Source organism: Taudactylus pleione, unplaced genomic scaffold (assembly GCF_031769625.1).
Source record: "Taudactylus pleione unplaced genomic scaffold, aTauple2 ptg000769l, whole genome shotgun sequence".
Lineage (NCBI taxonomy): Eukaryota > Metazoa > Chordata > Amphibia > Anura > Myobatrachidae > Taudactylus > Taudactylus pleione.
The window spans coordinates 42,592-68,709 of NW_028285171.1; the positions used below are offsets into that span (position 1 = coordinate 42,592).

General features: G+C 46.6%; 1 protein-coding gene across 1 annotated transcript; it reads left to right on the forward strand.

Moving 5' to 3' along the window:
- The first annotated feature begins 13,550 nt into the window (after positions 1 to 13,550).
- LOC148476837 (anterior gradient protein 1-like) lies at positions 13,551 to 24,247 on the forward strand. Its single transcript, XM_088457575.1, has 8 exons — positions 13,551 to 13,661; positions 15,685 to 15,864; positions 16,231 to 16,294; positions 17,743 to 17,795; positions 18,885 to 18,961; positions 20,389 to 20,452; positions 21,496 to 21,579; positions 23,843 to 24,247. Exons 2-8 carry the CDS (start codon positions 15,690 to 15,692, stop codon positions 23,890 to 23,892), a joined length of 567 nt encoding a protein of 188 aa, XP_088313701.1. The 5' UTR covers positions 13,551 to 13,661; positions 15,685 to 15,689; the 3' UTR covers positions 23,893 to 24,247.
- Positions 24,248 to 26,118: the final 1,871 nt, after the last annotated feature.

The window sequence follows — 26,118 nt, forward strand, 5'->3', positions numbered from 1 at the left end:
TAGAATACACATCATTAAGGTATAAGGGCCCTCATTCAGAGCCGTACGCTCTGAGCAGAGCGCACGCTCTGAATGAGGGCCGGGCTCCATTTTCATGGAGCGTCCTCCTGGACGCTCGTATAGCTGTGGGTCACCACCCACAGGCTATACGAGCGTGCATTGTGATGGCCGCGATGGTCGAGACCATCGCGACCATCGAAATTGCGAGTCGGAGCCTGCGGGTGAGGTTTTCAACCGCAAGCTCCGGAGTGATTTTGGCTCTATCAGAGCCAAAATCACTCCCACTGACATCACTAGTGATGTCAGTGGGCCGGCTTCTGACGAGAGGCGTTCCCGTGGGAACGCCCCCGTCAGGGAGGCACGCCCCCGGCACGCCCACCAAAGGGGGCGTGCTGTCAATCAACATTGACAGCACGCCCCCTTTGATCGGACACAACGAGCGAAGGACTTTCCTTCGCTCGTCGCGTCTGGCGCATGCGCACGACGGAGCTCCCTCCGTCGTGCGCATGCTCAGTCCATAACATCGACCCACTTGCGAGTGGACAGCCGCTCGCGAGTGGGTCTGAATCAGGCCCAAGGTCTTTTCACATAAAAAATTGAACACTTGAAACCTTTATATAGCATCTAAGGTCTCATAGAAATTATGCACATGCAATACCAACTTTAGACAGATATAAGTAACTTTAGACAGATATAAAAGTAACTTTAGACGGTAGATGACAGTAGTACTCTTTCAGAGTATAAAGTGTGAGCTGTATGTGCCACTGACAATACAGTACATCTAGGCTTACGCTTTAAGCCAAAACACCAATTTTTAGTAATGGGGCTATTTATCCAAGGCTGAATGCAGCCAATATCTTCTACATATAGCTTAGTGCCAAAGTCATCATAACTCTCAGTAAGGGCTGATGTCCAATTTATTAAACTTGACTCCCCGTCCGATGGCTAGTGCCATCTTTATGGGCGATTCTTCGCCAGAGAGGGATCTCCGGATCTCTTCTTGGCAGCCTATACTTACATATGTGCAGTAGCGTCCAGACCTGGCACTAATTATCCGAGCCACTGTACCTTCAAGAGAATTTTAATAAATACTCACACAAAATAAACTTATTGCTGCGATCTGTGGTGATAATGGAATCAGTGGGGTAGTGGCGTAATTAGGATAATTGGAGCCCACTACAAAATTAATAATTAAGCCCCCCCTATGTGCCGAAAAATGGGCGTGGTCACACGCCACAAGGGGTGTGGCCACTGAAAAATGGGGCATGCCAATATGACACACACCCCTTTCTCGTCACTCTGGGAACATTCCTTTCCATTCCATATGCACCTTAATGCCCCGAGTAGTAGTGCCCCTCTTGCAATGCCCACTTTAGTAGTATTGCCCCTAATGCAATGTCCCCAGTAGCAGTGTCCCATGTAGTAGTAACCTTTATACAGTGCCCCCAGTAGTGCACCCTTATACAGTGCCCCCAGTAGTGCCCTTTATACAGTGCCTCCAGTAGTGCACCCTTATACAGTTCCCCTTATGAAGTGCCCCAGTAGTGCACCCTTATACTGTGCCCCCCTATGCAGTGCCCCTTATACAGTTCACCCTATGCAGTGCCCCCAGTAGTGGTTCCCCTTATGCAGGTCCCCAGTAGTGCCCCTTATACAGTTCCCCCAGTATGCAGTGCCCCCAGCAGTAGTCTCTCATGCAGGCCCCCAGTAGTGCCCCTTATACAGTGCCCACAGTAGTGGTTCCCCTTACGCAGGCCCCCAGTAGTGCCCCTTATACAGTGCCCCAAGTAGTGATCCCCCCTAAGCAGTGCCCCAAGTAGTGATCCCCCCCAATGCAGTGCCCCCCATAGTGGTCCTCCCTATTCAGTGCCCACAACAGTGATACAGTGCCCCCGGACAGTAGTGCATAACACACACACAGACATACATACACGAAACACTGACTTACCTGAATCCCAGCTTCTGCCGCATCCGCCGATGTCTGCTCCTCTGTCCTCCCTCTCGCTACTATGGGAGAGATGTCATGATGTCACTCCCATCGCGCACTGCAGGAGCGGGAAGGTGGAGCTCATGAGTGAGCTCCAGCCCGGCTCTGGCAGTGGGTGCAGCAGCCAATGAGAGTCTGTCTGACTCTCATTGGCTGCTGAAACACACACATCACCACCGGGTTGTACGAGTGTACTAACCAGCACCGGCGGCTATGTGTGTGTTACTGTGTAGTGCGGACCACACATACTGCGATCCGAACTACACTGACTGACAAGGGCGGACCTGTTTCACGGCGCCAGGGCAAGAGCCCCAGTGGCCCTGCCCTAGTTACGCCACTGCAGTGGGGCCACATTGCAACCAATAGTAATAGGCAGCCAACTCTCTCAATTTACTAAATAACAAATCCTACGCTGACATTTTATTTATGTGCCTTGTTTATGTTACAAATAACCTATGGTAAAAAAATTAAATGTGTGTATAGAGTCCCACATTATATTACTTTGCAGAGCCACAGATGTGTCCTCTTACAGCCAGCCTCAATACGCTATATGGCACGAGACACCTGGCGCAACACCAACTGGTGGAGCAAATTTTTATTTAAATCTTGCATCTTATTTGCATCGCAGATGCAGTGTAACACCGCTCACAGGGCCTGATTCAGACCCGGTCGCAAGCGCTGAGCGCTCGCAACCGGGTCAATGTTTGCCCACTGGGCATGCGCACGACGGAGCCAGCTCCGTCGTGTGCATGCACGAGACCCGGCTAGCGATGGGTGCTCCGTCGCTCCGGGTCTCGCACCAAAGGGGGCGAGCTGTCGATGGTGATTGACAGCTCGTCCCGCTTGGTAGGTGGGCAGGGGGGGTGTCTGGCCAAACGGAGGCGTTCCCGAAGGAACGCCTGCCTTTTTGGGGCGGCCCCACTGACATCACCAGTGATGTCAGTGGGAGACCTTCCGGCTCTATTAGAGCCAGAAGGTCTCTGGGGCTTGCGGCCACGAGACCCTACCACAAGGGTCTCGTCGCAAGCCCGATGGTCGCGATGGTCTTGATCTAATCGCGTAGGAATTCGTTTTCAACACGTACAAAGTCGCAGATGAAGCGCAAAGGAACTCGGCGTGAGAAAAAGCCACGGCCGCTGCATTGTGGCACTTCCTATACAGATTCAGACTCTGTCGTGTCGCAAACAGATGTACAAATGTCGCAAATCAAACTGCAGTGCAGTCAGGCTGAGTAGTTTTGTCGCTTCCAGTTGTTTTATTTGTCCGAATAAGAGGCACATTTTGAACGTAGATTCTGATAAACTGTGGAGTAGGGGCATATCATGTGTGAGGGCATGGTAGTAGGCACACCATATTGGTCTTTTCAGCTGTAAAATATGTATCTGCCCAAATTTAAGTGCCATCTGCCACCCGGCAAGTAGAAACTAACTGCAGCCGGCCGCAAGCTGCACTGTTTCCAGACAATTTTGACCATCTCACAGCTCACTATATTGTTTTCATCCAGTTTAGGCCCAAAATTTGCACCAAGCTAGCTGGCTGAATAAGCTAAGCGGCAGCAGTGGGCGGCACAAACACATGGCAGTTCAACTTCCAACATGGCACATCAGGAAACAAATGTTTTTATTACTCAAGAGAGGCCTGAGGGAGTTGGAGTATGTATGGTATGTAGTTGAAGGCAGGGACAGGAAGGGTTGATTGGTAGTAAATTTAATTTCATTTTTTGATTTCATAGTAAATTTATGAGGTAGAAGGGGAGGGGAGGAGGCATTTACAAAAAAATATTTTACTCATTCACATCAGTCCTTGCCCCAAAAGAATCCTTGAGCGCCATGCCTGCTGCTGGGAGTGGATTTTCTCATCCCAGAAGGGGACTAGGAAGACTTCTAGTAGTGCTTTCCACATGAAAAAGCATTTCCCAACCTGTACAGGGACATTAAAAAAAACCATAGTTAGTTAGTGGCCTCCAAACTGCCACTTAACCAGCACAAAGATATTAAGGGGTAAATTTAATTTACCAAAGTGAGAGTTTTTACAAGTGCATTTTAGAAGCGATATTGCCCATAGCAATCAATCAGATTCTACTTAGCATCATTTACCTAGCACTTTCTAGAAAATAATAGCTAGAATCTGATTATTTGCTATGGGCAAGCAACTTCACTTCTAAAACTCACTTCTAAAAACTCTCACTTTAGTAAATTAAATTTACCCCTTAAGGCCTTACGTTGTATCTTTATTGAGAATCCTGCGCCTGCTTCTGCGGCTAGGAGTGGATTTTTTATCCCAGAAGGGGACCAGGAAGAGTGCTTTCCAAACGCAATTGACTGTTAAATAATCCTTTGCAAACCTTCCGAAAAAGCATTTCCCAACCTGTACAGGGACATTAGAAAAAACAACTGCCATTGTACCCACTGTCCACTTAACTGGAGCAGATATGTGGACAAGCGGAATAGAGCAGCAAATGCAACATTTAAGATTTAAGGTTTAATTCTTATGTTGTGTCTTTCTTGAGAATTCTTGAGATCCATGCCTGCTCCTGGGAGTGGATTTTCATACCAGAAGGGATGAAGACTTTGGCCCTCATTCAGAGCCACCCGCGAGCGGCTGTCCGCTCGCAAGTGGGTCGATGGTCAATGGGAGCTCCGTCGTGCGCATGCGCGAGACACGACGAGCGAAGGACTTTCCTTCGCTCGTAGTGTCTCATCAAAGGGGGCGTGCTGTCGATGTTGACTGACAGCACGCCCCCTTTGGTGGGCATGCCGGGGGCGTGCCTGCCAGATGGAGGCGTTCCCAAGGGAACGCCTACCGTCTGAAGCCGGCCCCACTGACATCACTAGTGATGTCAGTGGGAGTGATTTTGGCTCTGATAGAGCCAAAATCACTCCTGGCCTTGCGGTTGAAAAACTCAACCGCAGGCTTTTGCTCGCAGTTTCGATGGTCGCGATGGTCAAGACCATCTCGACCATCATCCTGCACGCTCGTATATGCTGTGGGTGGTGACCCACAGCTATACGAGCGTCCAGGAGGACGCTCCATATTAATGGAGGTGGGCCCTGATTCAGAGCGAGCGCTCTGGTCAGAGCGTCCGGTTCTGAATTAGGGCCTTTGTTTTTTCTTCCCAATGGACACAGATCTGAAGATGAAGAGATACATGTAAATATCTACTGGCAGGAAAAAAAAAAGGCAAGTTGGAGGCCCTTACACAAAACTGCCTTTGCTTTACTTGAGTTGCCCACCTTCCAGTGTGTATTCAGAAAGAGTTTTCAGCAAAGCCGGGAACCTTGTCGGTGATCGGCCTGAGACTACTTCCCCAAAATGTGGAAAAGATGATGTCCATCAAAATGAACTACAGATTCTACGAGAAAGACCTTTACAGTCAATTATGTGCAAAAATTACAGAGCCACCTGTAATGGTGTATTCTAGCGGGGACAAATTAATATTGTGTGAAGAAGATGATGTATACATCACCCCAGATTATACCATCACCCAAGCCTATATCGTCATCCCATCCTGTGTTGTGTATAAATTACAGCTGCGCTCCCTGTTAGATTGGGGATTCATTGTCCACTTTAGTGGATATGAGCTCCATTTTAGTCCATATCATCACCACACCCCCTACACATCTTCTGACCTGGGCTACAGGAGGAGCAGCTGCACTCTGTAATACAGTTGCATTGAGTAGAGGGGCCATGGGTAGGGACTGGGAGTAGGGTCACTATAATCAGAGAATGCAATTTTAGCTGCTTTAGTTTATTCTATGTTTTAAACCATATCCTCTATTTTCACCTTTTGAAAATGTTTATGCAAATCTCAGTTGAGGCGTTTGTAATGTTATGACTATAGCACGCACACACACACACACAGAAAAAAACCCACATTTATTGATTGATTAATCAATTTTTTTTTGGCACTTGGGAAGGAGAGCACCCGATTGAGGCAGCAGCCTCTTGATAAATGACCCAGGCAGCACCCCTGCACAGCTACATTACTGGTGATAAGTGTGCCTAACGTGCACACACACAGAAAAAAAACCACATTGATTAATTGAGTAATTAATTTTTAATTGGCACTTGGGAGAGAGAGCTCCTGAACGAGGCAGCAGCCTCTTGATAAACGACACAGGCAGCACCCATGCGCAGCTACGTTGCTGGTGATAAGCGTGCCTAACGCACGCACACACACAGAGAAAAAAAAAACATTGACTCCGTCTACCACCCGCAAACTAATGGTCAGACCGAAAGGGTAAACCAGGAACAGGAGACTTTTATTAGGCTTTTTGTTCTTCATCTCAAGACGACTGGGTAGACCTCTTACCATGGGCTGAGTTTTCACACAACTACAGATATCACTCCTCTTCCAATTCTACACCATTCTTCACTGTCTTTGGAAGGCATCTTCGAGTCCCACGTTTCCAAGATCTACCTTCTGTAGAGGTTCCAGCTGTAGCCAGTCTGGTAGAGTCATTTTCAAAATTATGGAAGGAAATTCATTGCTCCTTGAAGAAGACCTCAAAAAATGATACGAAATTTGCAGATAGAAGACACCTTGCTGTTTCTCTCTCGAAAGTGGGAGTTAAAGTTTGGTTGTCCTCCAGGAATATGCGGTTAAGGGTACCTAGTATGAAGTTTGCTCCATGCTTCATTGAACCTTACCGTATTCTCAAAGTAATTAAACCGGTGGTGTACAAATTGGAGCTTCCACCGCAAATGAAGATTTCTAATACATTTCATATTTCTCTTCTACATCCTCTGAAATTACCCCAAGTACAGACTCAACAGGTTACCGAATTTGAAGTTGAAAGAATCCTGGATTCTCATCATCGGTTCAACTATCTGCAATACCTCATTGATTGAAGGGGTACAGGCCTGAAAAAAGGGCTTAGATTAAAGCCTCCGATGTTCATGCTCCTCAACTTGTTCAAACTTTCCATAGGAGGTTTCCTGATAAATCTAGTGGGTGTCTGGAGTCCACCCTGAAAAGGGGGGTTACTGTCAGGGTTCAGCCTAGGATCGGCCGTTACTCACCACTGCGCCAGCTTCCCCTGACTGCTCGTGCAGTTAGACGTCGGGTGCGGCAGCAGGTAATGCACTGAGGATTCTGCCTTAGGTGCTAGGGGATTTCCATGTGTGGCCCTGTGTCTTGGAAATTGTGATTTCCATCAAGGGCGCCGCCATGACAGTCCTTCTCATGTGACAGTTTCTCCACCAATGATAGCATGGTCTTGGTCAGCTGATGCTGTCCTCCTATCAACTGCTACCTATGGGTATATATACGGCCCCAGAACTCCAGGAAATTGCCTGAACAACATTTGTCATTTCTAGTGTATGCTAGTCGTGTCCTCGTTCCAGGCTCCCTTGTGACTAACCTCGAGTCTCTGCAAATACTACTTCTCAGAGCAACAGTGCGTCATACAATCTCTGCCTGTGTGCAACTCCAAGTGCTGTCCCTCAGCGTAACAGTGCGTCTGAACACCCTTAGCAGGTTAGACTCCGCACCTTTGATCAGGTCTCATCAACATCCAATTTCTGTGGATGAGGAGATCATACATTCTGGCCCCTCGCCTCCGATTTCTTCCACAACCTCAGACCTCTGCTTCCAATACTCCAGTGGCAAGCGTGACACAAACTTTTGGAAAAATGTTTCCAGACTCCTTGGAAATTATAGAAAACAAACTCAATTTGTTGGGGGTGAAAAAAAAAAACTTCAGTGTTAACAAATATAAAAAATAACCCTTTCAGACTTAAGCCTATAACCTGCGTGGACGCGCATCAACCTGGGTCTGACATATGTCTGAACGGTGAGACCCAGGACTGTCAACTCGCTAGCAGGGTTTTTTCCGGGACTTGAAATCCAGGTCGATGACCCATCTCAAGTGTGAAAGATGTGACACAGGTCTTGATTGGCCTAAAACAAATTGGTTGACTGGCAGGGGCGTTTTAAGAGAGTAGGGGGCCCATGTGCAGACTCAGTGCGGGTCCCCTCCTCTCTCTAGCGGTGGCGCGGCAGGTGCAGTAGATTCTGGCTTAGTGCCAGAATCTACTGCACATGCGCGGGTCTCTGAGAAAATGGCGCCTGCACAGTTTTCCCAGGGACAGCAGTCCTGCGCATGGGTGAGTCACTGGGAGAATGGTTGCCGCCATTTTCCCAGTGATTTTTGCTGCTCTGCAGCTCCGCCCCAGCACTGGAGAGCTGCACTCTGGAGACAATGGACAGGTAAATATAAAGACTATATGGGTGCAGGGTGTGTGGAGACAATGGACAGGTAAGCACTCTGGAGACAATGAACAGGTGAGTATAAAGACTATATGGGTGCAGGTTGTGTGGTGTGGAGACAATGGACAGGTAAGCACTCTGGAGACAATGGACAGGTAAGTATAAAGACTATATGGGTGCAAGGTGTGTGGTGAGGAGACAATGGACAGGTGAGTATAAAGACTATATGGGTGCAAGGTGTGTGGTGTGGAGACAATGGACAGGTAGACACTCTGGAGACAATGGACAGATGTGTATATAGATTATATAGATACAGGGTGTGTGGTGTGGGTCCCCTGGACCCAGGGGCCCGTGTGCACCATACACCTTGCACCCATTATAGATACACCCCTGACAGTGGCGCTTGGAGATGAGGTCATCTTCAAGTGCCCACTGAATGCCAGAATCCGCGGGTCATTGCAAGACCCAGGTCCCATGTGAATAACCCGGGTCGTCCCACTAAGTGTGAAAGAGGTAGCCTGTGCTCGGTGTCCCGGGTCAGAGCCATGTTAAAGCCAGTAATTTATGTCTGAAAGAGGTATTCATTTCAACAGTTGGACTATTAACATGTGAATTAAATTCCAATTAAACTCATAACATTCCTGTATCACAACTCTTCCAATAGTCTCCTGATTAGGCCTCTCCCAGGTAACTATGAGAACACTTTTATCTAGTAACTTTATCTGCATCCTGGTCCCCGAGCCTAAAATGACTGTGTATTTGCTGCCCAGCCAAAAGGAGCTGTGTGTTCCGCCCCGCAGTGCACCTGTAGCTGCGACAAGTGGGGGAATAACAGGGTTTCTGGAAAATATGTCATACATTAATAATACTGATTGGGATGACAAATACACTGTGTACAGCGCTGTGTAAATTGGTGGCACTACATTAATAAATGGTGATAATGATATAAAACAACCATTAATAGACTGGGCAAAAGGCAGATATGCCTAGAGCAGGGGTTCTCAAACTTGGTCCTCAGGACCCCACACAGGTCACGTTTTCCAGGTCTCCCAGCAGGTGCACAGCTGTATTCATTACTCACTGACACATTTTAAAAGTTCCACTGGTGGAGTTAATGATTTTGCTTGAGTTTCTGTGAGGAGACCTGGAAAACATGCACTGTTTGGGGTCCTGAGGAACGAGTTTGAGAACCTGTGGCCTAGAGAATGGGCATACAGTATAACAGGACAAAAAGCAAAAGTAACAGGGGGGAGAGTTATGTTTAGGCTGTGGGGAGCGGGAGGTTAGGTTTAGGCAGCGGGCGGGGGGGAGGGGTTACGGTCAGGCATCGGTGAGGAAGGGTTAGGGTAGGGAGAGGGGGAGGGTTGAAATACCGACCTACAAGTGTTGATATGCTAACCCTGTCGGGATGTCGACGTCGGGATTCTGACCTCCGGTATCCCCAGCGCCGGCTTCCCATACCCAACCCGGTTGCGTGGGCTACCTCCAGGTGCTCCGGTTTCCTCCCACACTCCAAAAATATACTGGTAGGTTAACTGGCTACTGACAAAAAATGATCTCTAGTGTGAGTGTGTGTATGTAAGGAATATAGGCCCTCATTCAGAGCCGTTCGCTATTTGCGGTCGTTCGTTCTAAAACAAGGGGTGGCTATTCAAATGAACCGTTCGCTGTTTGCGGTCTGTTCACGCCTCTATGTATGAACGAGCGAACAAAACTTGCGTTCGTTTTTTGGGAAAATACGCCCCCTGGCCGCTCGCATCCTACGTCATGTCCGCTATTTATTAGATTAATCGAGTACATCGACCAGGTTATGAACTGCTCGCTATTCTTGGGGTTGGTGTTTGCTACCACAATTTTGCGAGCAGTTCTGACTCTAAAATAACCCAGTGACGTGGTCAATGACGCTGCTGTTTTAAATATGCACACCCATAAAACGCCTGTTTTGACCTTTAAGCACGCCTGCGTTCTGATTTCCCCTCCCCGTTTTCAAGCACCTTCCCCTGTTACCACCCACATACGCCTCTTTCTGTCACTCAAAATAGCAGGCATTCGCTATTTTGCGAGCACGTGAATTTCGGCCGCACTGACTGGTTAGCGCATGCGTATAACGATCCGTACGCATGCGCATATGTGCGAACATCGCTCGGAACGAGCGTACTGCCGCTAGCGAGTGGCTCTGAATGAGGGCCATAGACTGTAGGGGCAGGGACTGATGGAAATGGACAAATAATCTCTGTAAAGTGTTGCAGAATATGTGTGTGCTATATAAATAACTGGTAAAAATAAACTTACCCCAAAAGATTAGAATAACAGGTCCAAATGAGGATAATTGTGTAAGAGATAGATATAATATAATTCTTCACACTAACCACGATATGACAGTTCCCACATGGGTCACTGCACTACACAGTGGTCAAGCAATGATTGAGGAGCCTATTCATCATCGGAGGCCATATTGAACTCGCTGCAAGGGATACTTAAGTATTCAACTCGCAGCTGGGGAAACGTGTCACAACGCAGCAGGAGCAATTCATCATTGCTCCGGTCCAGGGACAGCTGCTCCGAAAAGCAGGTGTTCCCGAGTTTGTATAGCAGCTACAGATGTAGCTGTGTTACTTACCTGCTCTCCAGTCGTCCCAGCTACGCATGCGTGTTTCAGGTCGCACATCCACAAAGCCGCTAGGGTGGTAGTGAGGAGGCAGCGGAGGGATCCTCTTCGCATCCCCGGCATAGGCAAATGCAGGGGGGGTTCCCGGTTGCCTGGAAACCCCCCTCCGCAGCCCACACCATGACCACAATAGAAAGAGTAATATAATAGAATATAATAGAATTTTACTAGCGCTGCATGTTCTTCTCAGTATCACAAATTAAATAATTAGTACCACCTGTGGATCTTTTAACGTGTCAGCCAGTAATAAATACACCTATGCACCAACTAGGAGGTCTGGAAAACATGCACTGTTATAGACCATATATAGGGGCCTATTCATTAAACCTAAAAATTCTCTGGAGATAATTAGCTTTAGAACTCTCATGGAGTTCTAGCTAATTATAGGTGGAATTCATCATTCCACCTCTCCATAAGTATCTATTCCGAAAAGATGTCATTTTTGCGATGACAGCTTTTTCGGGAAATAGATACTTTTCCCTGCCTACACTACCTTATCGCATCTGGAACCAGTGCTGCGCATGCGCTGTTACATCTGTAAAACCAGCGCATGCGCAGCACTGCCTACAGATGCGTTAAGTTTGTGTCACCATCGCGACCATAGGGGCTTACGACCAGACCCGAAGGTTGGGTCTGGGCACTCGTAAGCCCCAGGGAGCTTTCTGCTCTGATGAAGCAGGAAGCTCCCCACTGACATCACTGATAATGTCAGTGCAGCCGCCCACAAAACGGTAGGTAGTTAAGGAACGCCTCCGTTTTGGAACCACCTCCCCGGCCCGCCTACCAAACGGGGCAAGCTGTCGATCAACATCGAGTTGAACAATATCATTATCGTCCATATCGTTCATAAAAATCTTCCCGTGTGTATGCACCTTTAGGATGTGCCGTAAGAGTGTGAGGACAGCTGACAGACTACTGTATAATAAACAGATGTATTTCAGGCATGTTTGAAACAATGCAAGCTGGTAGACAATCTAGGGCAGGGTAGTAAGTTAGAGTAGGAAGAGAGACCTAAGGGTCTCGTCGCAAGCCCCAATGCTCGTGATGGTCTTGACCATCGCGACCATCACCCTGATCGATCGCAAGAGCTGTGGGTGGTAACCCACAGCCTAGCGATCGGCCAGGAGGCGGCACTTAAAAAAGTAAGCGGCCGTCCTCATTCAGAGCGATCGCTTGCAGCAAGCGATCGACTCTGAATGAGGTCCAAAGTGCTTTGAATGAAGGGGGAGGATCCTAAACTGGATTCTGTAAGGGAATGGGAGCCAGTTAAGGAGTTGGAGGAGAGGTCAAATTAAAGCAACTATAGAATGATCAATAGCAAACGCCATCTGAAAATGGCGTTAACAGTTCTTGAGAGCTATTTGGGAGTGCAGAGAGGAATCTCCCCTCTTTCTTCTCCCCTCACCAGAGATTAAGAGGTTGCAGTATTCCAGGTGGGAAATGACAAGGGCATGAATTAGAGATTTGGTAGCATCCAGGTTTTGGAATAGTCTGATCTTAGAAGAGGTGGAAACAGAAGATATGGTAGCGGACTTGTTTAATAAGAAAGAGGACAATGTTGGCAACAGTCATTCCAAAAGTTTGTTTTGATTCTGACAACTACTCATATCTTTATTATTTACAGTCCAAATATTGTATATTTACTATACATATTATATATATATATATATATATATATATATATATATATATATATACAGTCAGGTGCATAAATAGTGGGACATTGACAGAATTTTAATATTTTGGCCTCTATTCACCACCACAATGGCTTTGAAATGAAACCCTTGTGGTAGGGTCTCGTTGCCGCAAGCCCCAGATAGATTTCGGCTCTAACAGAGCCGAAATCTCTCCCACTGACATCACTCGTGATGTCAGTGGGGCAGCCCCCAAACGGAGGCGTTCACATGGGAACGCCTCCGTCTGGGCAGCCATCCCCCTGGCCCGCCCACCAAAGGGGGGCGTGCTGTCACTCAACATCGACAGCACGCCCCCTTTGGTATGAGACCCGGAGCGACGGATTGCCTGTTGCTATCCGGGTCTCGCGCATGCGCACTGGCCCACCATCGTCCCGGTTGCGAGCTCACAAAGCTTGCGACTGGGTCAGAATCAGGCCCTAAGTCCCCTGGGGGGGTGTCTAACCCTAAGTCCCCCCCGGGGGTGCCTAACCCTAACCCTCCCTCCTACTAGCCTAACCCTAACCCTCCCAGGGGAGTGCCTAACCCTAAGTCTCCCCCGGGTGCCCTAAAACTAACCCTCCCCCCCGCGGCTGTCCGATCGGGATGCCGGGCGCCGGTCTCCCGGCGTCTGGGAAATGTCAGGCGTCTACATCTAGACGCCCGGCATTTCACCCTCGCCGGGATACCATATTAAGGCAGCCAGTTTCCCGATTGTATACCCTTAAATAGACCTCTTCTGTCTTTATAAAACCATTGTAGAAGAGCACAGAAATATGCCATATCCTCTCAGAACCTATGAGTCTCACAATCACTGCCAGCAGCCAATAAGTTTAAGACACATCCAGGACGCAAAGTCAAAGTCAGGGTGTGTCCCTTGTCTATCTCAACTAAACAAACAAAAGCAACCTAAAGAAAGAGAAAGGTGTGATGGGGGCAGTTCTTGATGGAGCTGATCACTGGGTTGGGTCAGTCAGACTGCAGGGATCAGGACATCCTGGTTTTAAAGCTGACGTTGAACTTTGGCTGCGCTTGGTATAAATAGGTGCTCACCAGGCAGCTGCAATACTGATTATCTTGGAGCTCTCCTGACACTGCCAGAAACAGCAGACAGCCAACCAGGTGAGTGACTGCAAGAAACATAGAGGCAACCCAGCTACAGACAGGTAGATTTGCTGTATGATGCTCCTCAACATTGCAATTATTGTGTTACATTCCCTAGAAAGTACTGTGGAAACTTGTGCCTTATCAACAAGAACATAGCAAATATCTGCCGGGCTAATAACTAGACAAGAAACTTTTACAGGCAACTGGGTACCAAATGTCATCTGCTAGAAATAGATAATATAGCAACAGCCAGCCACAGAGAGACAGGCGATGCCCCTCACTCCATCCGGCTTAGCATTTAATGCAGGGTTAGAACATGGGTTGTAGATTGGAGAGAACATTGTAAGAGGTTATAAAGGGCTATGCCATCCATTATATAGGACAAAATTAATGCTACGTTATCTGACACCGTAATTTAATACCAATGGGGCTATTTATCAAGGGCTAAAACTACTAGATCCTGCAAAAACTGGATGTTTTTGCAAAATTTTGGGCTTTTGCCTATTTATCAACGTCCCTCCTGCTGATGGTTATGGACCGTCATCCCAAGTGATTGCCTTCCCCAGGGGCATTCCGCAATGCCTTCCCATACAAATCAACGCAAGTGCCACAGCTGTCCTACAATGGCTAGCACCATCTCAGGATGGCATTAGCCAGTGGTGCCCATTGGTAAAAATGCTTTATTATTAAACTTTTTTTTTTGTTTGTTTTTTTTGTCAGGGGATTTTTTTTTATTTTACACATATATACTTATTATTGTTATTATTGTTTTTTTAAAACAAGTTTTGGGTTTTAAATAGAATCTGGAACAGATTCTAGTTTAAAAAATATATAAATACAGGCTTCCAATTCCAGTGTACATGCTGGAGCCAATAAGATGACTTGCTGGCCCAGAAAACAGTTAGATTACTGCTACCACTGCCGGCCAGTTTAGTCAGGGAGTTGCGCGTCTTTCAGCTTCTCCTGTTTTGTTTTTGATAACGTTGCGGTAATGAAGATTTTCTATCGCCTCAATGAGCAGTGCTAGTATATCTTCATTTTGGAGGGTATCTTGATACATAGCACATACCAACTCTCCTGGAAGTTGCGGGAGGCCCACGATTTTTCGAGTAGCCCCCTGCACCCCTGGAAGAGTGTCCGGATCTCCTGCATCCAGCCCACTTCCTAGTGAAGTGGGCAGAATGAGGGAGGTAAAATCTGGCATAGCAGGTCCGTGGGGTGGGGGCAGGGCTAAACGCATCATTTTAGAATATGTCATTTTAGCCACTCCCCCTGCCCATGGACCAGCGAATCACAGCTTTTGCTGCAATAAGGGTGGCGCCTAATGATGTGATAGCCCAGCCCCGCCCCCTTGAAGCAGTCAGCTGCATCCCCGCTCTGGGCTTTCCCAGAGAGGGGATGCAAAAAGTAGGTAAGTATGGCTTAACACGGCCGTAGGGAGGAGAGTGCGAGCAGTGCCATCACCCTGTGCGCTGGGCACTGTCTCTGTCCCACGGCCCCTCCATCTGGCTAGCAGGGTGCATGGAATAGCACCCTGCTGCCAGTAGCTCTGCTTCATTGCTCCTCAGAGGGTCCAGGAAGCTCTCCACTTTCTCCTTCTCACATGACATCATGTGTTTGGGGGCGGGGGCGGCACATGGTGGCAGTGAGCCATGCTCTGGTGCTGATAAGTAGACCCCTCTTTCTCAAGTGGCCAATCAGAAGCATTTAGGGTCAGCTTAACTTGTGTTTCAACTCTGTACCTAGTCCTAGACAATCAACCCTGGTGGGATTCCAGCTTTGCCTTTGTGCACACACAGGAGGCCAATACTCCGACTGAGAAACTGCCATAGGGCTGGTGCAAGTTTGGTGCGTCCAATGGTGCCATGCCATTTTATTGTATACCATGCCATTGTATTGCACTTTGTATGAACACTTACACATGACTGTGTCATTCGATTACCAGGGTAAATTACTTGAGCAAATGCTAGCTTTTATCGAATGCTAAGTAACCATACACAACAGTTGCATATTATGTAATATTCCATCTCCCGTGCAGCCACCATGCAGTCCAGCCTGTCCATCTGTTGCCTCCTTCTCCTGTGCTCGATGCTGGGAGAGTCCGCCATAAGAAAGCCAAAGAAGCAGCCGGCAGCTGACATCAACAGCACATCTAAGCCTGACGCAACGGCAGAAGCATCAGAGGCAGCGGGCACTCAGCCCAAAACCCTTTCCAGAGGCAAGTGTCTTATTTTTATAATGCACAGGGGGGGCAGCGGCCGCTCCTAGGGGTAAATTTACTAAGATGGGAGTTCTATTAAGAAGTGATGTTGCCCATAGCAACCAATCAGATTCCAGGTATTATCTTCTAGAAGGTGCTAGATAAATGAGAAGTAGAATCTGATTGGTTGCTATGGGCAACATCACTTTTTAAATAGAACTCCCTTCTTAGTAAATTTACCCCCTACAGTGTACCATGGTTTATTTTATACCGCAGTTTCCACAAAGAGTATTTCATGGAGAAGTCAAAGGGATTTACAAAGCTGTTGCTGGTAACGCTGGCCAATGATGTCTATTATCTCATTAATCTCTATCTTCTCTGCAGGCTGGGGAGACAGCATTGAATGGCTTCAGACCTATGAAGAGGCTTTGGCCAAGTCCAAGGAGACGTAAGTGTATTCTCCGTGTCATCAAACAGTATTTAAATCATTATTAATAATTAGAATAGATAATAATTCAAACACATATTTTTGCACCGTTTGCAATTTGCTACCATCAGCATAGGAGGAAGGGATTCTTTACAGTAAAGGTGGAGGTTACGATGTGAAATTCCCCATCGCATGCAGTGGTTGGTCATGGCGAATCCAAAAATAGGACTGGAAACTGTATGGGATGCCTTCATTACGGGAGAATCGAAAGTCTAGCCATCTATAATTCTGATATTATATAGGTGATTGAGCCAGGGAATGTACCAGATTGCTATTTTTGGGTTCAGGAAGGATTTTTTGTTCCTTTAATTGTCCCCATGGGAAATGTCCTCCTCCTCTGGATCAACACAATTAGAATTTAAGGAAGGCTGAACTCTATGGATGTGTTTTTTATTCAACCTCTATAAGTAACTTATATAACTCTGCCCAAACAACTGTTATTTGTTTTGAGCCATTGTGTAATGCCAGTGACATGGAAATGTTTACTTTTTTTTTTTTACTGGAGACATTTATTTATGGTCAGTAAGTTTACTGACAATTGTTAACAACCATGTACGACTGCTATATCAGCTATGCCATATAATAACAGACTAGGATGCATAAGGTTTTTTTTTTTCTATAGAAAAAATAAAAAAATAAATATATATATATATATATATATATATCTCCTTGGGAAGTACAAAATACTAATTTCTGTACACGTATTATCTACATTATTCAAAAAGTTCCATTTTAGGGAAGATCGTTATTCATTTGCAACAATCTAGATTTTATAGAATTCTGTCAAAAATATCCTTACAAGTAGCTTACTTTACACGAGGACTGGTATTGGGAGGCACTGGTTTATAGGGGAGGATAATGGGAGGGATAGTATAAATGGAGGGAGCAGAAGGGAGCACAGTGGACCCCCACCATGCTGCTATGTGGATATAAACTCACTTGGGAACATTCTCTTTGCAATTAGGTAAAAAATTGACACTAAACCACAGCAACCAATCAGCCGGTAGCTTTTATCTGTCTAGTGCAGGTTATACATTAAACAAAGTGTCTAATTGAATGCGATGCCCGTATTATGTGATTCAAAATAGAGGGATTCATATCAGAGTTATCTGTGGCAGTACCCTGATGTTAAATAGCCCCGATACCAAGTAATGCGAGGGCTGACTGCAAACAATACATTAATACATAGGCCATTAGATATCTACACGTCATGCTGTAAAGCTTGTGGGTAGAGTCTGAAGGTCTTGTAATGAAACATTACTCCCCATCTAATTCTCATGAAGAACATCACTATTCCGTGCCCCATGTCTTGACTAGACTTGTATCATAAGCTCAGCTGACCTAAAATTGATTGAATGTTGTTGTTTTTCCCCCCCATAATTCATTGATTTGTCAATTTCCCTTTGCAGAAAGAAGCCTCTTATGGTGATTCATCACTTGGAAGACTGTCCCTTCAGTCAGGGTAATTCAGATAGCTCGCCTCAGTCAGAGTGTTTACTGCAAAGTGAATGCAGTTATTAATATAGTAATCTATGGCTAGATTAACAATGGGGCAGATGGGACTACAGCCACAGGCCTCCACATAAATATACGCCCATAACAGCACAACTATGACCAACTGGCCACACGGTCACTTAAAAAGCATAAATCCTACAAATATATTTCTATTCTCCTCACAGAATTATGCAATTCTTCTACTTTTACATATTTAGGTAGCTATTGGGGTCGATTGTGTAAGGGGTGCACACGTCCACATGGCACTGGCCACACCCAAATGATATGGGCCACACCCACATGATACTGGTCACGCCCACATGACACTGGCCACACCCACACAGAGCTGGCCACACCCATGTGACACTGGCCACACCCACACAGCACTGGTCACACCTCCTCCGCTTCTCACAATAGGCCCTTGATCATATTCATATCCAGGCCCATGTGGCCATTAATCCGGCCCTGTAGTAATCTATACTTGTCACAAGACAAGAGCTGTTATGAAAATCAAGGCTGACTAAATGACTGCTAGATGAATTAATCAATGGGGCAGATGGGACTACAGTCCCAGACCTCCACTTAAAAATAAGCCTTTCATCATGACCAGTCACCCTGCTGGCCATATGGTCAGCCATAACTCATATTACAATTGTATTTCTATTTATCTTTCAAAATGATAAAAGTAGAAAAATTGCATGTACTTTGGGGATGATAGTGTAGGGGTGTACACGCCCACATGGCACTGACCACACCCATACACCACTGACCACGCCCACATATCAGCGCATCACAGAATAGGCCCTTCGTCATTTTCTTATCCCAGCCCTGTCCATGGTCTGTTTGACATTTATTGTATACAGAAGTATCACGTGTCATTGAGTGTTATAGGTCACTAGTTATACAAATGTTTAATCACATTAATTGCCAATAATCGCAGGACAGAGTAATGTGCTACAGACATGATTTTACTCATATCCGTGGCAGAATACTATTACGCCATTACACAATACTCTGATGTGATATACATAACCCTCTCTCCTTCTCTCATATGCAGAACTAAAGAAGGCATTTTCCACTGACCCTCTTGCACAGAAACTGGCTCAGGAAGATTTTGTGATGTTGAATGTGGTGGTGAGTTTACTAAGATTTCCCTAAAATCTGAACTGACGTGAGGGACAAAAGGATGTACAATCCCTCCAGCTGTACCAATGTGGGGACCTGACAAAAAACAGCTGTAAAAACAAAGTTTTCTGATCTTCAGATCACAATCCAGATATTTACTTAGTGTCGATATTCCTACAGTTAAAATATAATTATTTTTTTTTTGCTACTGTGCGAAAAGTCCATGAATCCGTAAACTTGTGTCCTATGCTGTTCGCAAATGCGTATGGCATCGCTAACATTTGAGAAGGAGTCCGCGATCTAAAGTGATCGCAAATAGAGGCTGTTTCATGGGTGTGTCCCGGGCATGTCTGGCCACACTTCTGCGTTCCCATTCCCAATTGCAAATCCACAGCTACAGAGGACATGTTTAGTTGGATTTAAGGAGAGTAGTCGCTCCCGGCCCGCCGGAAAGACAGGCAAGCTGAATCGCGTCATTTTGGCCCAGCCCCCTGCTTCAGAATGCCTATAATATCGGCATTGTGTTGCGGGGGCGAGGCTAAATGACATGATCATGTGGCCCCGCCCATTCTCCACCTACAAATGGCAGTAAGCTGTCCATCCCCGCCCCCTTGCACCAGCCACGCCTCCTGCCATGCCGATCTGGGTGCTCCCTCCCGGAAGGGGCAGCCAGAATGTCGTCACCCTAGACCCTAGGCTACTGCAACTGTCGATGGTGCGACCGATGTTGTGTCGATGTTGGAGTGTTTACAATCTCCATCGCAATTGCACAGACCCCGGAGTCTGACAGTTGTGGGCGTCTCACCGCTCGTACACTTCATCGCACAGCGTAGCACAAAGGGAAGCCCGAGATTAGCATTTGCATATACCCGCTATTGTGATTGGGACAGCGGCTGCACTACCAATCGTCTCTGACTTAGGGCCTGATTCAGAGATGGACGCAACTGCAAATCGCACGCAGATCGAGTGATTATTTGCCATTGCGCATGCGTATGCACCGCAGTGCGTATGCGCGAAGGCAAAAGTGCTTTCGCTGTGCGTTCACGCAGACCACGGAGGCCCATTGCGTGGCAGAAGAGCTCCCTGGCCTGCTTCAGGTCAGACCTGCCGCAAGGGTAAAATGGCCGCCGATGAACTTCAATGGTCCCGATGTTTAAGTAGGTATGCATAGTCACACGCAAGTTAGAAGGCAGTAGAGGGCGTCTTTATGCTCGGGTGATTTTTGCTAACATTAGCATATTTTTGCAACTGAGTTGCGTACGGAGACACATTTGCGGTCGCATTAGCATCCGTCTCTGAATCAGGCCCTTAGACCCTAAGTAAAATCTGTGCGTTCTAGTAAAGGACATTCACACGCAGCAAACTTGCGGTCTGGTACACTAAGGCAGACAATCTATTTGCCCACTCATTGCTCATGCAGATCTCTTTCCTTACAGCACCCTGTGGCAGATGAGAACCAGTCCCCAGATGGACATTATGTACCAAGAGTCATGTTTGTGGGTGAGTCATTTTCTTACAAACAGTCATATTAGATGGGCTGCCAGTGCCCCCTTTCTTACTTTGTTTCAGGTAATAGATGTCCCTTACTAACTATAAGCACACTGCAGTTCCTGCTAAGTTCTTCTTACCATATATGTATATTATCAGACAGAGAAGTTATTTGAAACTGATACATATTTATTTTATTTATTTATTAACAGTGTCTTATATAGCGCAGCATATTCCGTTACGTTTTACAATTGTAAACATTAATAGAACAGAACTGGGTAATAACAGACAGATATATAGGTAGGAAGGCCCTGCTCGCAAGCTTACAATCTATAGGGAAATAGGCAGTGATACACAAGGATAGGTGCTATATATTGCATTTTGGTCCAGCCAGAATGCACAGTTTCTTGGTGGACTGCTTGGTCCATCCACACCGGAATGTCGGCCAAATGTCATGAGGATGTGAGAGAAAGACGATGTGTGAGGTTGTGTGTGGACTGTGAAAGGGGATGTAATTAGATATGGAAGCTATGAAGGTTATGTGGGCGGTTCTGGGATCTGATAAGCTTGCCTGAAGAGGTGAGTTTTCAGGGATCACTTGAAGGATTGGAGACTAGAGGAAAGTCGTATTGCGCGTGGTAAGGCATTCCATAGAGTGGGTGCAACCCGAATAAATACATACATACATACATACACACATACATACACACACATTATACATACACACATACACACACACAGACACACACACGCACAGCAGTGAGTAGCCTCTCTTTCTTTACACATCCTGGAGTACCGTCACATGATCTCTGTTTCTTTACTTGAGTGGTTAATGGTGGAAGGCATCCTGACAGTCCTGTTTCTTATGCACTTTGGTGCCAGACTGCTATTGTACATACTTCCAGCATTTAGCTGTGAGAAGGGTGCGCCCAAATCAGTATTTCCAATGCTTGCATTCATTTACGCGCTGTGTAAGATAACTCCTTATGTTCCCCAATATTGTCATACACCAGCGTTCCCTCTCTGTCTTGATTAATACAATGTCTGTTGTACAGATCCATCAATGACTGTCCGGACAGACCTCGCCGGGAGATACTCTAACAGAATGTATGCCTATGAAGCTGGAGATATCCCAGAGTGTAAGTTCAGTAAGGAGGGTTCAGCGATAAAGTGAGAGTCAGTTTTGAGTAAATGGATCATACAGTTGCAGAACTGCAATAAATTAACCACTGACTGTTACGTCTGGTGGATACAATGTAGGAATACCATTTAATTACTGCTCAGTCTGTAACTAGTTCAGGTTTTAGTGGGCCTGATTCTGAGTGGAACGCAGTCCGTCCATGACTGGGTCTTTTGGCGGTAGCACGTCTGCGACTTTCTGCAAATGCTGCTACAAAGCTCTTCAATGGCGTACAGTCATGCGCCCCAATGTGCAGGGACTGAGACGCCCACTTTTAGTGTCCATAAAAGCTACATTATAATTTAGCCTGAAGCGTCTTTAGACGCACCATCGGTTGCTCCATTGAAACTTGCACCAGCCCTGTGGCGGGTGCATCATTTCCATCTAAGCATGGCTTCCTATGTGAGCGGTCCAGCATCTGTGGACGCAAACACTTCAGCGATACGCCTGCGTCATGCACATGAAACGAACCATCTCCGTGCATCTGAATAGCCACCTCCCAGGAATGGTCAATACATATTCAATGTACTTCTGAAATCGCAATTTCCACTCTGTATGAACACAATCGACTATGGGGTCTATTTACTAAGGGTCGATTTTAAATCAATGAGAATCGATTAAACTCGATGTCGTGTTTCTGGGGCTACATCACACATTTACTAACAGACCATTTTTGTTTTGCTTCTGTAAGTGTTAGTACATATGTGATTTAGGGCCTGATTCAGAATTGGGAGTAGAGTAAGAAAGAGCAAGTAACTGTGCACCTGGGTAAAACCATTCTGCAAAGCAGGTGGGGCAGATGTAACATGTGCTGAGAGATTTAGATTTGGGAGGGGTGTGTCCAGGGGTGTAACCAGAGGTATAGGGGCCCCATAGCCAAATTTCCTTGGGGTCCCCCATAGGTCTACCTATATCATTATGCAATAACCCCTGTAGTAGTGCCCATTATGCAGTTCTCCTTATACAATGCTCCCTGTAGTTGTGCCTATTTTGCAATGCCCCCTGTAGTTGTACCCATTATGCAATGCCCCCTGTATTAGAGCCCCTTATGCAATGCTCCCTGTATTAAAGCCCCTTATGCAGTGCCCCTAATAGTGCTCCTTATACAGTGCTCACGGTAGTGCCCATTATGCAGTGCCCCCTGTAATGTCCCTTATGCTGTGCCTCCGGTAATGCCCCTTATGCTGAGCCCTCGGTAATGTCCCTTATGCTGTGCCCCTCCGCTGTGCAGTACTTACCTGTCTTCACACGTGTCAGCGCTCGCTGCTCTGGCGTCTGTGCCTGCCGCTGACTGGATCTAACTAGATCCAGCAGGCGGGCAGGTTCCTCACATGTCGGGTGATGCGGATGACGTCATCACGAAACCCGCACACTGCATCACTGGGAACGCTGGCCTCGGAAGTGATCAGTGGTGTCATTAGTCACTGATCGCTTGAGAGACCAGCGTTCCCGGTTGCACCAGCTACAGAGGGTGTACTGGGACGCTTGCTGGGCTGGCGGGCCCCCTAAGCCGCCGGGCCCCATAGCAAGCGCACTCCCTGCACCCTCTGTAGCTGGGTGTGTCCAAACTGAAATGTAAATTGCAGTGTAAAAATAAAGCTGTTCAGCATTTGTGGGCTACATGCAAAAGCAGCCAGTGTTTACCCTGCATGCAATTTTTTTAAATGTATTCGCACCCCTTGCATTGCAACTTCGTTTGTCCAGGTACACAGATACCTGCTTACTCTATTAACAGCTCTGAATCAGGCACCAGAAACACAACATCGATGCCGATCGATTCCCCCCCTCCATCGATATTAAATCGATTAAAATCGACCTTTAGTAAATATACCTCTACTGTACGTCTGACATAGACAAAGCGGGTGACTCAGGATCAGTCTCAATCTGTGAGTCTCCACCTAGTGCTGGATGACAACAGGCGGCAGAGTTATAAATAGATACAGTATATTTGGGTCTAGAGCCAGAAAGAAATTGAATCCCCCCCCCACCCCTTCTTCAAGACCTCAACTATAAACCAATGAGTGTCCCTCTCCTCTCGTACAGTTACAGCCCGTGAGATCTACAGATTGCAGCCTATGATGTGAGCCAATGACCTACCCTAGTGGGGAGGAAACATGTCATAATCCAGGCTTTATCTGGACAATTAGAGATCTACTGTATATATCTAATGATTGGAATGAAGTAAAGTCTAAATTGTGATAATGGTTTATTTACCTCCACAGTGATCACAAATATGAAGAAAGCTAGAATTCTCTTACACACTGAATTGTGAGTGGCTGCTCATTGAGTGAATCCTCCAGTGCAGTAAGGATGACGCACTGATCAGCACCGCCAACAAGAGACCACACGAGCCCCCAACACAAGACTCCAACCTATCATCTAACATGACGCAGGGTGAACCAGAAGTGACAAGAACTCATATGTAGCCACCATCTTTAGCATAACTAGTCATTCCATCTGTTACTGAGCCTCTTCTCGTACTAACAAGCATCCTTTTCTGTTACTAGTCCCAATGATTATACAGGCAACTGCTTAGCTGATCAGACTGCCTCCTCTTCTACTGATAATTTATATGCTTTCACTTATGTGCCTGCGTAACGCAAAAGTCCCATAGTACACTGATCAAGCTGAACCTACCTTTTGTTTGCTATAGTACTGAGCAAACATGGTAACACCCATTGGTCAATATTAGCATTCATGCTATAAGTCTACGCCATCCAAGCAGACACTAGCACTACGTTAATAGTAAAGATTTGGTAGCAGGTCTGCTATGTTACTGCAGTATCCACTGCATCTACCTATACAAATAGTAAAACGCTCTTCTCTTTGTGCTCCTTGCTCTTACAGCCTTGTAAATGGATTGTCTGCATAGATATTCTGCCTCTATAGGCAAAAACAATACTGAGCCTACCTTGTATAGGTATATGGTGCCCACCTCGTTCAGGTACAGCACCTGGGCAGGGTGCAATAGTCAAACTGCGTATGGAAATTTGTGGCGCTATTTGCGAGCACCTGGGGATTCCTGCTCACACTTCCTTGCACACCTTTAAATCAACAGGTCACCTCCTCTGTAACTTTATACATTTTATACAAAATATTTACTGTGTATTTGTAACATTAAAGAAAATATGTTTTATCCAAAGCATTTTGTGTCCTCAGTTAATTTGATTGCAGTCAGTTAAGCAGACTTTAGTGCAGGGCAGTAACTAGGGTGGTGCGACCTGTGCCATGGCACAGGGCACCGCAGGGTAGGGGGCGCTGTTTGGATCTGTAAATTTTCCTGTTTATTATCATTCTCACTTGTAGCTTCCTCTTCTTTTATCCCCAGCTTCTCCTGGCCTCACCTATCTCTTCCATGGCCCTTTTTCGGGTGCACTATGTTATGTCCCTACTTGAAAAATGGAGAGGTGTGTGTGGTGGAATGCTCTCTCTAGCACAGGGCACCACAAAGTCTAGTTACGGCTTTGCTTTAGTGTAGGTCTTCACCGCTATACTTAGGCAACAGTGAGCCTGCAGCACTGCTATAAATAGGCAACAGTGAGCCTGCAGCACCGCTATAAATAGGCAACAGTGAGCCTACAGCACTGCTATAATTAGGCAACAGTGAGCCTGCAGCACCGCTATAATTAGGCAACAGTGAGCCTGCAGCACCGCTATACTTAGGCAACAGAAAGCCTGCAGCACCGCTATAATTAGGCAACAGTGAGCCTGCAGCACCGCTATACTTAGGCAACAGAAAGCCTGCAGCACCGCTATAATTAGGCAACAGTGGGCCTGCAGCACCGCTATAATTAGGCAACAGTGAGCCTGCAGCACCGCTATACTTAGGCAACAGAAAGCCAGCAGCACCGCTATAATTAGGCAACAGTGAGCCTGCAGCACCGCTGTAAATAGGCAACAGTGAGCCTACAGCACTGCTATAATTAGGCAACAGTGAGCCTGCAGCACCGCTATAATTAGGCAACAGTGAGCCTGCAGCACCGCTATACTTAGGCAACAGAAAGCCTGCAGCACCGCTATAATTAGGCAACAGTGAGCCTGCAGCACCGCTATACTTAGGCAACAGAAAGCCTGCAGCACCGCTATAATTAGGCAACAGTGAGCCTGCAGCACCGCTATAATTAGGCAACAGTGAGACTGCAGCACCGCTATACTTAGGCAACAGTGAGCCTGCAGCACCGCTATAATTAGGCAACAGTGAGCCTGCAGCACCGCTATACTTAGGCAACAGAAAGCCTGCAGCACCGCTATAATTAGGCAACAGTGAGCCTGCAGCACTGCTATAATTAGGCAACAGTGAGCCTGCAGCACTGCTATAATTAGGCAACAGTGAGCCTGCAGCACCGCTATACTTAGGCAACAGTGAGCCTGCAGCACTGCTATAATTAGGCAACAGTGAGCCTGCAGCACCGCTATACATAGGCAACAGACAGCATGCAGCACCGCTATAATTAGGCAACAGTGAGCCTACAGCACCGCTATAATTAGACAACAGTGA

Coding starts and splice junctions, on each gene's coding strand:
- LOC148476837 (XM_088457575.1), top strand. CDS start 15,690: ATGCAGTCCAGCCTGTCCATCTGTTGCCTCCTTCTCCTGTGCTCGATG. Junction 15,865..16,230: donor GCCCAAAACCCTTTCCAGAG/GCAAGTGTCTTA, acceptor TCTTCTCTGCAG/GCTGGGGAGACAGCATTGAA. Junction 16,295..17,742: donor TTGGCCAAGTCCAAGGAGAC/GTAAGTGTATTC, acceptor TTCCCTTTGCAG/AAAGAAGCCTCTTATGGTGA.